The sequence below is a fragment of the Muntiacus reevesi genome, chromosome 10, assembly GCF_963930625.1.
Source record: "Muntiacus reevesi chromosome 10, mMunRee1.1, whole genome shotgun sequence".
NCBI classification, from domain to species: Eukaryota; Metazoa; Chordata; class Mammalia; order Artiodactyla; family Cervidae; genus Muntiacus; species Muntiacus reevesi.
The window spans coordinates 44,513,449-44,529,186 of NC_089258.1; the positions used below are offsets into that span (position 1 = coordinate 44,513,449).

At 50.9% G+C, this 15,738-nt stretch overlaps 1 protein-coding gene across 1 annotated transcript in view; it reads left to right on the forward strand.

Moving 5' to 3' along the window:
- The window catches only part of DLGAP2 (DLG associated protein 2), a gene marked incomplete at its 5' end in the record, with an annotated part of 450,426 nt that extends 440,264 nt beyond the window's left edge, over positions 1 to 10,162 (forward strand). Inside the window, 3 exons of the mRNA XM_065946643.1 lie at positions 1,072 to 1,163; positions 6,925 to 7,077; positions 9,092 to 10,162. Of these exons, the coding sequence (XP_065802715.1) occupies positions 1,072 to 1,163; positions 6,925 to 7,077; positions 9,092 to 9,310 (464 nt within the window). The remainder of the gene's footprint in view (positions 1 to 1,071; positions 1,164 to 6,924; positions 7,078 to 9,091) is intronic.
- Between the last annotated feature and the right edge of the window lie 5,576 nt (positions 10,163 to 15,738).

Consider the following 15,738-nt stretch of genomic DNA (forward strand, 5'->3'; position numbering starts at 1 on the left):
GCTGGTTGTTATCTCTGTTGTGCGGGTCTTGAAGGGGACTCAAGAGAGGAGACACTTGCCCGCAGAGGGGAGTAGCTGGGGATGGCCTCTTAGACCGGACCCCAGAGACAAGGGCCCAGGTACAAAGGCCAGAAGCGTTTGCCTCCAGACGCCTAAGTGCCTCTGAGAATCATGGGAGTTGGGGTCTCCCAAAGCTGTTATTTCTGAAATAATGATGATTTTCACACAGGCCAGGATTGGGGCAGAATGATGGGAAGTGAGGAGGCACTTGGAGGGAGTGGGGTGGGGGGTTTCCCAAAATTTTCATGCCAGAAATCTTTTGCCCAGTTCAAATCCCTAAGTCATCATAACTATCCAGTAAGTGGTTAAATCCTTTCCACTGACAAGGCTGTATTACTTACTTTTTTAAAGTGCCCTTTGATTAATTAAGTTCTTACAACTTGAGATCCTTCGTAGATTAAACTGACCCTTGCTGCTCCTGACAGCCCTGGTGAGCTGGCCACCAGGTGCCCGAGGCAGGACGTCCTCACGCACGCTTCCAGGGGTCAGCAGGGTGATGTGAGGGGCCAGGGTCCCTGCCAGCCAGCTTACTCCCGAGGGGCTGGGTGGGCTAGCAGGACCTTTCAAAGGTAAATTTCCCCCCACACTGAGGTGTCCTGATAGTATTTGGTCATCTTTGAATTTCCTTCATGGATCAGGATGGACCAGATGGAAAGATGGCTCAACTGTGACCGTTCCACACAGTAATTTCAAAGTTTTCACCTCCGGTGACCAAGGATAATGGCTTCCCAGGTGACTCAGTGGTAAAGAACCTACCTGCCAATGCAGGAGATGAGGGTTCGATCCCTGAGTAGGGAAGATCCCCAGGAGGAGGGCATGGCGACCCCCTCCAGTGTTCTTGCCTGGAGAATCCCCCGGACAGAGGCTCCTGGGGGGGCACAGTCCGTGGGGCTGCGGTTGGACACGACCGCACGCACACGAGGACATGGAGCCGCCGCAGGAAGGCCACCTCGCGTGGCGCCCCTCTCCTGGCCCCCGCCAACCCGCCCGTAACCCTGTGTGTGTCCACAGTCCTCGGCAAGATCCGGAGTGCCGTGGGGAGCGCCCAGCTGCTGATGTCCCAGAAGTTCCAGCAGTTTTACTGGCTCTGCCAGCAGAACATGGTGAGTGCCCCCTCAAGACCCTAGGGTGCAGGTCAGCAGACTGGGCGTCCACTCTTTCCGCCCTCATCTCTGCCCTGTCCGCTGTGAAGGACTGCTGCGGGAGCGCGGCCTGGTGAAGGATGGGGATGCGCCCAACTCTGGAGGCCAAAGCAGAGAGGCCTCGGCTGTGGGCAAGGGAGGGGCGCGGTGGGCAGAGGGAGGTGGGCCCCCAGCCACGAGAGTGTCCTTGGCCACCGGCCTGCCCCTGGGGACCCCAGGCAGGGGGACAAGCGTGAATCATGTCATGGGGAGGTCATGGTGAAGGCGGCGCCAGGAGGTGACTCCAATAGAAACACGTAAGCAGCCACGCTGAGAGAGACTGGCAGGGGATTCCAGGAGCAGTCCCGGCTTTATGTTACAGGCAGGAGTGAACTGAAACACTGTGGGCTAAGTTAGGAAATACAGTTGGCACTAAACTTGGTTCTGATCTTCCTGAAAATCAAAGGAAATATATATATATATTATATACACACATATATATATTCTAATGTGAATACTTACATATATACAATATTATGTATAAATAAATATAAATACGTATCATTACACACATACTTTTCCTTATCTGACCAAAGAAAGTACTCACTTGATATTATTTTGGAGAAACAATAATTATTTGGAGAAAGTCATTGAAGAGTAATAGCTGAATGGTATTCACACTACTTTACAACCTCTTCTATGTATTTTTATTTATAATCCGTACACTGACCTTTTTGAGACCAAACATTTTCATTAACACACAAGCAGCAGTTCACGGTGCCTCGACCTTGTTTTGCTCCGTCCTTAAATTCACAAGGAGGCCTGTGAGTTTGCAGCATGTTCTTCCACATGGAGGCAGCCTAGCACGTCAGAGTTGCCAATTCATCCCTCTTCATCAGGATCATTTATATGTTTTCTCCAATATTTTCCATTAATCCCATTCCAGTTCATCCTGAGATTTAAAGCGTTAGCACCTGGTCGCCTCTGATGTGAAGTTACAATCAACATTTAAGAGCGGGGGACGGGCAGGTTTAGGGTCCCTGAAAGGAACGTGCAGCTGTAGAAACACTCCGTGTCCTGCCCTCCCCCTGCCCCAGCCCCACCCCATCACCATCTCTGAGGACTGACCGAGGCCACCAGGGGGCGTGGTCCCCGTTCCGCTGAGCCGATGGGAGGGTTGTCTGTGTCTTCACGAACCTCCATGCAGCACAGTAACGGTCTTCCAGCTGTGAGCAATGCATTTCTTCTCTAACAGATGCAGCTGGTATTAGACCTGAGAATTATCCAGCCTCCTCCTTGACACCTCTTACACACATCAGATTGCACTTTGTGTTGGCCGTAGGAAGTCTGGCATGACCGCTTCCTTTTCGTGTGACCTCCATGTAGGGTTGGATCAAAAGCCCCGGAGCACTCGTTGGAGGAGGTTGCTGGGCTCTGGGTGAACCGTCAGCAAAGGGGCTGCTGGCAGAGCCGGTAGGGCCCTGCTCATCAAAACCACACTGTCCTCGTTTGCAGCTCTAGTTCTAAGTCAACGGAATGGCCCCAGGGAGTGAGTCAGACCCACTAGCTGTTGAGGATGGACTCTGGGAAGGGCCTGCCCTTGACACTAGCGGGTGGACCCCTGTGGCCATAGGGCCAGCGGCCCAGCAACCCCAGAGCTGGGAGAGACGGGGTCACACACAGACCACCGGTCTAACGCTGCACTTGAATGAGACCATGGTCTCTCCTTAGCCCTTCTCAGGACACACAGCTCCCAGAGAATGTTCTAAAACACAGAGCATCTGAGCCCACATCCCAGGACCTCCCATGCTGGGGCCGGGTAGCACCCCGGGACCCTGCGTGCATTCAACAGGGATGGATGGCTCTGCGCACTTGCTGGGGGAGGGGCCTGGCCTGACCCACCTCCATGTGACAGACAAGGCTTACAAACAGACCAGGGCGCGTGAGTGTCCGGGGACACAGACACAGCCATGCCTCCCAGAAAGAAGCAGAGGACACAGAGCAAGACCCTGACCATACTGGGGTCCACCATGACCATGGCCTCTGCCCCCCAGAGCCCAGAGCGGAGGCCCAGTGACCCCGGAGTTCACTCTGGGCGACGTGATCCTCAGACACGCGCAGGCCCTTCACACCTGCCCCTGTGGGGGGTGGGGAGGGGAGGAGGGGTCGCTGTGCCGGCTTCGTCCTGCAGGAGGAGGACACGCAGCTCAGGACCCGCTGTCAGGGGGAGGAGCACCCTGCCAGCCCCAGCCGTCCAGGGAGCCCCTGTTAGTCCCCCCGAACCCCATCGCCTGCAAGGCACAGCCTGGAGCAAGGCCTTCACTGTTTTCCTTCACAAGCAGCGGCTGAGCTCAGACTCAGGCGAGTGCATGACAACCCAGGCCCGGCGACCTGATGAGCCCTCCCGCGCCTGACCCTGAGCCTGACCGTGACATGACCCTGACTCTGTGCCCGACCCCACCCGACCCTGACCCTGACCGGACCCTGCACCTGCCCGTCAGGTCGCCCCCTGGTGGCTCAGTGGAGAGGGTCCTCACACAGTAAACAGCCGCCCCGGGGTTGCAATTCTCACTCGGAGCAGAAAACGAGGGCTTTGTGTGCAAGTGGCTTGGACGGCGGTTCTGACCCCCTCCCGGCAGGTCAGCACAGCTGCCAGCTGGTTGCGTCGGGCAGGATGGACAGCGCCCAGAGAGTGACCTAGTGGGTGTGGACGTGGAACCAGGACTGGACGTCTGTGTCCCCCAGCATTCACACGTCGAGTCCTGGCCCCGGTGGGGGGTGACAGGAGGGGGCTGCGGGTTGAAGCTCACAGGGTGAGGCCCCGTGAATGTGTCAGTGCCCTGATAAGCGTGTGCAGGAGCAAACCCAATAAGTCTAGTTACAATATGTCACCATACAAAGAGGCTACACAGTTATTCTTGGATTCCCCACACGGTACGTTTCATTCCCATGACTCTTATTTTGCAGATGGCAGTCTGTACCTCCTTATCTCCCGAACTTATTTCTCACCCCCATCCCCAGTCCCCTCTGCAAACACCTGTTTGTTCTCTGCGTCTATGACTCTGTTTCTGTCTCTTACGTTTGTTCCTTTGTTTTGATTTTTAGGTTCAACATACAAGTGAAGTCATACAGCATTTTTCTGTCTGACTTCCATGTTACTGCATATTTCAAGATTTCATTCTTTGTTATACTGAAGTAGTATTTCAGTATATATATGCGTGGCATCCTCTCTGCTGAAGGACACTTCAGCTGCTTCCATGTCTCGGCTATTGTAAATAGTTTTGCAGTGAATATGGGAGTGCGTGTGTCTTTTTGAATTAGTGTTGTCATTTCCTTCGGATAATACCCAGGAGTGCACCGTTGGGTTGTGTGCTAACTGCATGTTTAGTTTTGTGAGGATACTCCATGCTGTTCTCCATAGTGGCTACACCAATCTATGTTCCCACCAGCAGCACACAAGGGCTCCCTTCTCTCTGCATCCTCAAAACCTTCTTACTTCTTGTCTGATGATGGCCACTGGGACAGGTGCAAGGTGATACCTCACTGTGGTTTTGCTGTGCATTTCTCTGATGATTCGTGATGCCGAGCATCTTTTCATGTGCCCGGGGGCCATCTGTATGTCTTCCTTGGAAGACAGATCCTCTGCCCATTTTTCAACCACATTGATAGACGTTTTTTGGGTCATTGTAGATTCACAGCAAAAATTGGTGAAAAATACAGAGAAAATGCCACGTACTCCCTGTTGCCACACACCAGCCCCACCAGATGGTCCGTATGTTACAACTGGTGAACCCGCACAAATCCATCACCATCACTGCGAGTCCATGGTTTCCATTGGGGCTCACTCTTGGTGTTGGACAGTCTGTGGATTTAGACAAATATATGACATGTGTCCACCAGGACAGTGACAAGCAGAGCGGTCTCACAGCCCTGAGAATCCTCTGTGCTCCCTCTGGTCACCCCTTGTCCTCCCTCAGCCCCTGGCCACCTCTCAGCTTTTTCCTGCCTCCATAGTTGTGCCCTTTCCAGCATGTCCTACAACTGGAGCCACACAGAATGCAGACTTTTCAGGTTTGCTGTTGTTCAACTGCTCGGTCACATCCAACTCTTAGAGACCCACAGACCGCAGCACGCCAGGCTTCCCTGTGCTTCACCATTTCCCCGAGCTTGCTCAAACTCATGTCCATTGAGTCAGTGATGCCATCCAACCATCTCCTCCTCTGTTGGCCCCTTCTCCTTCCGCCTTCAATCTTTCCCAGCATCAGGGTCTTTTCTAATGAGTTGGCTCTTCACATCAGGTTGCCAGAGTATTGGAGCTTTAACTTCAGCATCAGTCCTTCCAGGACTGATGGACAAGAATTTAGGACTGATCATCTTTAGGATGGACTGGTTGGATCTCCTCACAGTCCAAGGGACTCTCAAGAGTCTTCTCCAACACCACAGTTCAAAAGCATCAATTCTTCGGTGCTCAGCTTTCTTTATAGTCCAACTCTCACATCCATACATGATACTGGAAATACCATAGCTTTCACTAGATGGACCTTTGTTGGCAAAGGCATGCCTCTGCTTTTTATTTTTTATTTTTTTTGCCTCTGCTTTTTAATATGCTGTCTAGGTTAGTCATAGCTTTTCTTTCAAGGAGCAAGGGTCTTTTAATATCAAGGCTGTAGCCACAATCTGCAGTGATTTTGGAGCCCCCAAAAATAAAGTCTGTCACTATTTCCCTTGTTTCCCCATCTATTTGCCATGAAGTGATGGGACCGGATGCCATGATCTTAGTTTTTTGAATGTTGTTTTAAACCAGCTTTTTCACTTTCCTCTTTCACTTTCATCAAGAGGCTCTTTAGTTCTTCTTCACTTTCTGCCATAAGGGTGGTGTCATCTGCATATCTGAAGTTATTGATATTTCTCCTAGCAATCTTAATTCCAGCTTGTACTTCATCCAGCCCAGCATTTCTTTTAATATATTCTGCATATAAGTTAAATAAGCAGGTGACAATATACAGCTGTGACCTACTCCGTTCCTGACTTTTGAACCAGACTGTTATTCCATGCCCACTTCTAACTGTTGCTTCTTGACCTGCACACAGATTTCTCAGGAGGCAGGTAAGATGTCATGGCATTCCCATTTGAAGAATTTTCCAATTTGTTGTGATCCACACAGGCAAAGACTTTGGCATAGTCAATGAAGCAGAAGTAGATGTTCTTCTGGAATTCTCTTGCTTTCTCTGTGATCCAAAAGTTGTTGTCAATTTGATCTCTGGTTCCTCTGCCTTTTCTATATCCAGCTTGAACATATAGAAGTTCTTGGTTCACATACTGTTGAAACCTAGCTTGGAGGATTTTGAGCATTACTTTGCTAGTATGTGAAATGAGTGCAATTGTGCAGTAGTATGAACATTCTTTGACATTGCCCTTTTGGGGGGTTGGAATGAAAACACATTTTCCAGTCCTGTGGCCACTGCTGAGTTTTCCAAATTTGCTGACATATTGAGTGCAGCACTTTAACAGCATCATCTTTTAGGATTTGAAATAGCTCAGTTGGAATTCCATCTCAGATTTTTTTAAATGTCAGCAAATACTCACGTAAACTGTCACCAGAGCCTCATGGGCCCTCAGGAGCATGTGCACCCAATTCTGAATTACGGGGGCTTCTCCCAGACCCGCTTCATTGGGAAGAGCAGCCCCTGCCCCCGCCCCACCCAGAGGGCTCCGCGGCTCTAACTGTGCATGTGTCTGGCAGGACCCCAGCGCCATGCCCAGGCCCACCTCCCAGGATCTGGCCGGCTACTGGGACATGCTGCAGCTGTCCGTTCAGGACGTCAGCATGAAGTTCGACGAGTTGCACCAGCTGAAGCTCAGCGACTGGAAGGTGGTTGAGTCCCCGGAGAGGAAGGTAAGCCCCTGCTGCATCCCCACACAGAGCCCACCACCCTCATCCCTGCCCACAATCCCTGCACGTGCTCCAAGCGCCACGTTACCATGTGTGTCTCGGTCTGCAGTTAACAGGACAGGATCTGCTACCACACCTAAACCCATGTGTGCACAACCAGGCTGGTGCTAGAGTCATCAGCAGGTATAGTCAGTCCCTTTCTTGCTGACAGTTCCGAGAAGACACCAACAGAACCCACGTGTGAACTCGCAGTCACGTTTCCTGTCGGGCCCATCCTCTGAGTTATTACCGTCACCCCCACCCTCTGTATGGACTGCACTGTGGTACTTCCCACAGGAGGCTTCAGGTTGTTTACAGGGACACCTGTGGAGACAAAAACACTGTAAACTTCACTGAGCAATTCGAGGATGTACACTTCCTGTAGAGCTGGCCCTGAGATAGGCTGAAAATGCCCATTAAGTTTGACCTGTGATTTCAGCTCTTCTCTTTAGGTATCATTTTCTCTAAGGCTGAGAAATAGGTGTGAATTCGCTATAAAGACATTGACTTCCTGACGCATCTTAGAGCAGTTCTCCAGAATCATAATCTGATTTTCTTAGACAGGCATTATCAATCAAAATGACAAAGAAAATTGATCCGAGATACTTTGGGACAGGGGAGTTTAACGTGTAGCTGAGCGTGTACATCTGGATAATTAGCATGCAAACCATCATCATCCTTTTTCCCTAAAACGTGCCTCCCGTAGTCCAGGCTAGAGACCATCGCTCGATCGCTGGTGCTGACGAAGCCCTTGTCACCGCAGACAGGGGGCGGAGGGGCGTGCAAACGACCAGATTGTGCATGAGCAAGTCCAGGAGGTCTATGGTTTGGGCATGAATGAAGGCGATCATAAGTAATGATTCCCAGTGAAAAAGTTATTCTAGGAAACCACTAAAAATCCAACTTTTAAACTAGTCTGAAGATACATAAAAGTCCCCCCCGCCCCAGCCCCAGGACAGTTATGAGCCTGTTTGGACTCACAGTGTGGGTGGAGGCTTCCACAAGGACTGGTTTCTCACTGCCACATGTTTCAGAGGCCCAGAAGGTGTGCACAGAGACAAATACAGTCCTGCACTCAGGGCAGGAGTTAAATTCTGAAATAGCTGGAAGTCTTGGCAAAGTAATTACCCCAACTGACCCCTGCCATCAAGTCGGGAAGGACATTGCTTCTGGCCCTAAGGACAAAGTTCCAAACACGGAGGTTATCTTCCTGCCAAAAACAGTAGGACAGACCTCGGGTTCTGCCGTGTGTCCCCTGAACCCGCCATGGTGGCCAGGCCTGGGCACCCTGGTGCCTTCGGGTCCTTTTGGAGGGTGAAAGAGAAAGGACAGATGAGGGTTTCCCCCACCAGCTGGGCATGTGCTTAGAAAAGGCCGCGCCCATTTCCAGCAAGGACTCCTTGTGGCCTGTCCCTCCCGCCTGGGCAGGTCCGGTGTGCGAGCCCAGCCAGCAGACAGAGGGCGCAGGCGGGACGCAAGCCTCCCCCGCACCCGCGGCGCTTGCCAGCTCCCGGGGTTCCTTTGCTGCCGGATGGGGCAGCCTCTCTCTTTCTGGAAAAGGCATGCTGGGATCTTAGAGTTGTGGTTGGAGAACACGAGCTGAGAGTCAGAGCCAGTTATTCGCATCCGATTCCTATGCAAGTGAAAACCCGTAGGTAGTTTATGTCGAGGGGTCTGAGGCCCGTGGCAGAGGACTTGAGGCGGCTTCCACCTCCTCGGACCTTGCAAGTCTGTGGCATCGTGCAGGCCCCCGTGAAGGTGAGCGGGTGTGCGTTTGTGAGGGAGCGTTCACCCAGCAGCAGGGTCAGAACAGTGCCAGGACCAAGTCCGCGGCCCAGGCCCACGTGCACAGAGGCTTCCTGCCCCGGGAGCTGGGCGGCACCGCGGGCCTGGCGGGCAGGGCGCAGCCCCGCGGGGGTGGGCGGTGGGGAGCGCCAGGCTGCTCTGACCCCCACTCTTGACTTGTGATGCTTTTCAGGAAGAAAGAAAGGTCCCCCCTCCAATACCAAAGAAGCCCCCCAGAGGGAAACTCCCCATCACCAGAGAGAAGTCTCTGGACCTGCCGGACAGACAGCGGCAGGAGGCGCGGAGGCGGCTGGCGGCGGCCAAGAGGGCAGCGTCCTTCCGCCAGAGCTCGGCCAGCGAGCGGGCCGACAGCATCGAGATCTACATCCCCGAGGCCCAGACGCGGCTCTAGGGCGGGGCCTTAGCCCTGCCGAGCGCCATCCCCTCGTCACTCCCGTCTCATTCCTCCAGTGAGTCCGCCCCGCCGTCATGTTTGTGCCATAAACACCCTGGAGCGCCCGGACGTCCGAGCTCGCGGCCACAGCGACTTCTCCCAGACAGCCCGGATGCCCACCCCCGGGCCGGAGCGGCGTGGGGACCCCTGACGCACCCCTCTGTTCCCAGAGGGGGTCGAGGAAACCGCTCGAGATGGAACCCAGTTCACACTTTCTTATTTATATTTTTATAAATCGTGTGATATTAGAGGCGAGAATAACAAACAACTGTGAAAGGGTGTGTCTCAGCACTCTCAAGGCATTAGATACCCCAAGAGAAGGTGCTACAGCTTGAGTGCAGGAAAGGAAGACCCCCACCCCGCGGCCTGGGGTCCCTGTGCCCTGAACCCGGCGACCCCTCACATGGTTCCTGTGCCAAGTCCATGGGGATGAGGAATCGTCTCTGCAGCCACCAAGCTCCCCACCTCGCGCTTCTCTGGAAACCTGAGGTGGAAGTCCACCTCTGCGCCCCCAAACTCAGCACAGCATCTCCACAGCCAGAAGTCAGCTGAATATCCGTCCACACAGGGAGAGACAGATGGAAACAGAGTCTTAAGAGAGGCTGACTCTTCTGTAGCAGGGGTAGAAAGAGAACACGGTTGTCCTTAATCAGATAAAAGAGTCGTTTATTTTTTATCCCTTTGTAACTTAAACTATCACCCACAGTTCTGTCTTTAAGTTTCACCCTTTATGCTCCATGTGATTTTTTTTATAGATGTATATATATTCTCAAATGCTCTTATCAGTTGACTTTCCAGGGTATCCTTAAAAAACAAAACAAAACAAAAAAAGTTTGCTTGTTTAAAATGACAGTTGTAATGCTGTAAAAAGTTTAAGAAATATGAATGTGTGTGGTAAGTATATCTCAGTTTAAATGGTAAAGAAGAAATGTGGTTTACATTGTATTTTTCCAGAATTCTTTTGTCCTATGCAGTACAGGTGAAGTCCAGAATATATTTCTTGCCTGTTTTCGACATGACAAAAAAAAAAAAAAAAAGAAGGTCACATTGTGATTTCCAGCTGTGGACTTTCAGAAAAGTAATTTGTTTTCATGATTCTGATTGGCACAGAGAAAAATAGGAAGGTCTCTAATGGAAGGTTTTCCATTCATCTCGTTAAATTTAGATGCCGGGACCATTGTTCCAACTGGATGGTTGTGTGTCTGTTGAGACACCACCTCAAAGGAAGCGCCCGTGGACTTGCCCACTTGACCCCAGACTAGAGTCCTCGCTGTGACTCCAGGTAAAAGCAGGGGCCACAGCGTTTCCGCGGGACGCCGTGTGCCCGGGAGTGCGGGCCCCCAGCCCAGCAGCACAGACCCCCCTCCATAGCACTTTGATTTCCCGTTTGACTCGCACTTTAAGACACACCGCCCTCCACGCCTCGCGCGTGAGAGCTCCGGTGACGTCCTTGCACAGGTAGGCGCCTGCCGCCCGCAGCGTTTCTTTTCCTCATAGTCCACATTCCATGAAGCATGGGGTTCGTAGGAGCGCAGGTGATAGCAAAGCATGTTTAGCTTCCCAGTTTTACTTTTTTAAAGCTGAGTAGTTAAGAAGTCCCTGTAAGAACAAAACCCTGTAAATGGAACCTCATATCTGGTATATATTTTACCAAACAGCCTTAAAATATATTTGGAAGCAAAAATCAGTACGAATGTATATCTTTGAAAAATGCAAAAAAAAAAAAAAAATCCCTGAAATATTCTTCTATAAATGAGCCCTATTTCCCCAGAGTATTCTAAGCATTTTTTTCTACCTAAATAAATACCTAAATCCTGAGTAGTATACAATAATGATGCTTCTTCCTATATTTAGTATACTCTGTTAAAGACAAATGTATTTGCAAGCATTAGCATTTTAGACTTTAAACATGATGTGTTATTAAGACGAACAGCTCTCTAGAAATAACCACAGGAAATTGGGTGTGACTCCCCGACGAGGGGAGAGGTAAAATGCATACGTGCTTGCAGCCTCCGCAGGTGTGCCTCACCTGGAAGCTGATGGGTTTTATCTCATTTCCTTGAACTTGTACAAAATGGCTATCAACCAACTATAAAATTAGACAACAATGATTCTAGATCCCAGATTCTCTGATCCTGACTTAAAAATACTCACTGAATTTGGATTAATGTTTTTATGTTTTGTATACTCTTTTTTTTTAATCTTAACCCCCCCAAAATCTTGACCTGAACCATCCGTAGGTGAGCAGATTCACCTAAACTAAATTTGACGTCGGTTGTTGGTTGGAGGTGGGGAGCGTGTCCGATCCCCTACTTGATCCACGTTTTTCCAAAGAAAGTTGTGGGGGGAGGGGCGGTGTGCGTGCAGCGGCGTCTGATGGAGTGTCACCGTGTGTGGGACACGACCAAGTGCAATACAGCCGTTCTCGTGGTGACACCCCGTCATGAAAGGCAGACGATAAGCCATGTTTACACGTTGTACATGTAAAGAGAAATAAAACTGTTTATAATACTTGTGTTCCTGCATCACACGAACTCTTACAGTCACTCCTACAGACACAGAGCACATAGCTACTCTGTGACCATTTCATCACATCCTGGATGCAATTTAGCAAAGGATGATCTTCAGGATTGAGAATCTGGTTGAAAATGATAACACACCGCATTCTAGGCACATTTGTGATGGAAAGGAAGTGCCACGTTCTCTGTGATCACACACTTCCCTTCCCTGCAGATAACGCCTGTAACCATCATAACCAGGTGCCCTTTAGAACCATTTTCCTCACGACCAACAGGTTGCTGTTGCCGTGCTGACGGCCCTGCGTGACTTTCCAAATCAGAACACAAGTATGATAAACAGGGTCCTAGTGTTTAACAAAACCCAGAAAAGGCAAGTCTCACTTGTTCACAAGTGCGCTTTCAATGTAATTCATCTCATACATCTTCATTGGTTATAGTTATCTTTAACATGAGAGCGGTTGTTAGTGACAGTTGTTACCATTGTTTCTCAGCAAATTGATGGGACCATCCTAGAATGGGGGATGAAGAGTTGAACTGTGGTATGATACCAAAAAATTACATTTTTGTTTAAAAGGAAATGTTGATGTATTCACCTCAAAGTCGATACTAAAGACGTCCAGCATTAAATAGGAAAGTGTATGATTAGGAAAAAAGATCAGGCTACACTGACGATTCCCTCTTTAATAACCACCAAGTCAGTGACCTTGCAAGTAGAGACTGTCCCTGCTGATGCCTAGAGATAGAAGTGACCAAATTTATGGCCAGAAGACAGCACGATCCAGGGCCCACAGATGTGGGGCTGGGATGTTTCTTTGGGCGTCTGTGTTCCTGTTCAACCCTTCCCAAGTCTGCGTGGGGCAGCCACCTCTCCATCACCTTCACTGGAAGACCCCACATTGCACTTTCACGCAGGTCTTCAGCCAGGTCCAGGATGGACTTTCCTGGGAAGGAAAGGCATGGCACAGACATCCAGTCCAACTGCCTGCAGGGGCACCGAGGACAGCTGTTCGGAGCAGCTGCCTGGTTTGGGCCAAAGCATGCGGTGGCGCATAGGAAGCGGGAGAAAGGGGAAGGCCCTGCGAGAAACCCTCTGCCCTCAGCAGTACCTGGGTCCAGTCACGGGGACCGTGAGCGCTCCGAGGAGCATCCCGGGAGACCCAGCCAAGGCTTGAGCTGCTTTGGCTGGAGAACCTCAGCTCCTCCAGACTCCTGTCTGCTCCCGAAGGCCCCATGTGCAGTCTGGAATCAGTTGCCAGCACCCAGTCCAGGGGAATGGAGGTCCTGCAAACGGTGGCCACGGGGCAGGGACGTGTCCCACCGAGGGTGCAGAAAGGTGGCCCCGACGGGTCAGCCCGCGGAGGGCGTGGGACGTGGGCCTCCTGTCGTTCTGAGAAGCGGCACCTTCCTGCCACACGCCCAACGTCAACCAGATGACTCCACACACACCTTTAACCCCACATGTTTCTCAGGCACCTCCTTTCTTCTCAAAGCCTGAACTGCTGATTTTTTTTTCTTTTTTTTTTTCTTTTTGCATATTTAACATATGAATCAGGTAGTTGGAGACAATGGTTTTCAAACACCAGCCGCCTGGAACACCTTGAGAGTCTCCTTTGTTTTAATCTGCATATTTGTTTACACTTGTTTGAAAGTTTTGGTTAAAGACACTGTTCCAAAATTCAAAAATAAAATAGAAAACCTCAAATATAAGTGACCGAGACCATAGCTGCTGCTGGTTAGCGGAACATTCTCACCACCTGGGCTAGAGCAATGGGTGTGGCCCTGTCAGCCTCCCCTGCACTGTCTGTCCTCCACGCGTGGCTCCGGGTCACATCAGAGGCCTGCACCTTCACAGCAAGAGCTCCACCTTGTCACTTTACTCCGTTGAGAGTTGCAGTAAATGTGGGCAGTGGACACGATGCTGGGAGAGGTGCCCTTTCACACTTGAGGAAGTGCCCTTTAGCACAGAGTGGCTGCAGAGGGTCCTGCAGTCGAAAGAGAAACCTGGGAATCTCCAGTTGGCTGGCGGAGCAGCCTGGCTTCTGTTCCTACATCATTCACAACTTGTCTTGACTCTGTGTTCCCGTCTCTCCTGTTCCTGTCACCCTCACTGACATTCTGTGAAAGACTGATGGCCCTGACATCTTCTGAGCTGGCTGTGAAAGTGTCCCCATTCTTGATAAAGCGGGTCCCACCTGCTCTGTATGGGATGCATGTGGAGTCCAGTCAGATCCTGAGTACCAGGCTCAGCGGTCCCCTTCTGGGGAGGCTGTCTACACCCAGCAGGAGGCGATCACGAGCTTCTTGAGGGCCTGGAAGTGGAGAGAGAGCCCTGAGGGGACCTTTCTCCCTTTTCTCCGGCTTGGACAGCAAGCGTTTCTGAATGTTTCCCTGAACAAGGGTCAGGCAGCCCCCAGAATGAGACTGTGTTATCACCATTGCTTGGGCACACCTGCATCTCAGGGGAAATGACAAGGTCTTAAGTGAAACAGGAAAGCGACAAAGAAAAAATAATTTGGAAGCAGAAAACAGCATGTGGGACCGTGCCAGGGACGGAATTAGACGTCCTGACCGGAATCGCCGGAGGCCAGTGAGGGCGCCACCGCCTCGCCCGGCCGTGGCCGCGCGTCCTGACCCCTCTGTACCTCGGAGAAGGCCAGGTGGCCCGGGAGAACGCTCCGAGCAGCCGCCATCGTTTCATCCTTTAAGCATCGCGAAATCCCCGTGGTTTTCCCGGTTGCTGTCGTAACCCTGGCGTTCCGATCCAGCGTTAAAAAGAATTATTTCCAGTTTCAACCTAAACTCTTGGAGCTGACTTCCTTGCAGAGGAAATGTTAGTTACCTACCACAACACTACTTTTTAAAAGATTTTGTATACACACAGAGAAACAACAGGGGTTTACCTCCCTACTTTCTTAGATTTTATGTGACTCTTCATCATGGGTGCTTATTTCGAACCTGAAAGCCTTGGAAACGCGCGCTTTCACGTCCTCAGTGAGGAAGGACCGGTCTCTGCAGTGTGTGTACACGGTTCCGTCTGTCCAGCAGACGAGTCGAGAGGTCGGTCTGTGCGGGCAACAGGGAAGCAGGGACCCCGCGGCCGTTTGCGGCGCCCCCTCCTGGAGGCCACGCCCCTGCCCTTCGGTTACCGCCCCGCCCCGCCCCCACGGCCCGGCCCATCGCTTTGCCAGGATCTCATCACTTAAAGGGCTCAGCACGTCCGTCTCTCTCCCTTCACTTTACACCTGGTTTACCAAATTCTAAAAAGTTTCCCCTCGCCAGTAGTGAACCCCGGGCTACTTTCGAACTCTGATTTCCAAATGCTTCCCCTCCGTACGGGTCCTCCCTGCCCGGAGAGCAGTCCACACGCCCACCCCCACGTCACGTGCCAAAACACCCAGCTGTGGCCTAAGAACTAAAGGAAATGCCTCCTACAGAAATTCAAGGGATGTTAGAACCAGGAAACTAGCTGTTTTAGTTAACGTTTAAAAAAAAAAAAGTATATAAATATATATATATAGATATATATACATATGGAATCATATCAACCACAGAGCGCCAAATATTCTACATCTGTACAGAATCACTCTTCCCTGGAATTAAACTATTTTAGGAATTCTCTTTCTCATGTTTTTCTGGTTCTTTTGATAAGTTCTCTTCAGTAGCATGCAGGACACCTACTCTGAATGTGCAGGGCGCAGTCCACACACTCTCTTCCTTTTTGTGGATAAGTTCTGATCAGATGTTGGTCATCACTTCAGGGCATTGAAGGATTGTGTTCCTTGGGTTCTTTTCTCTCCTGACTCTTTTTTCACTCTTTCCTGACTTCTTCTAGGATAATGCCTCTCTCATCTGATTTCTGTACTGCTG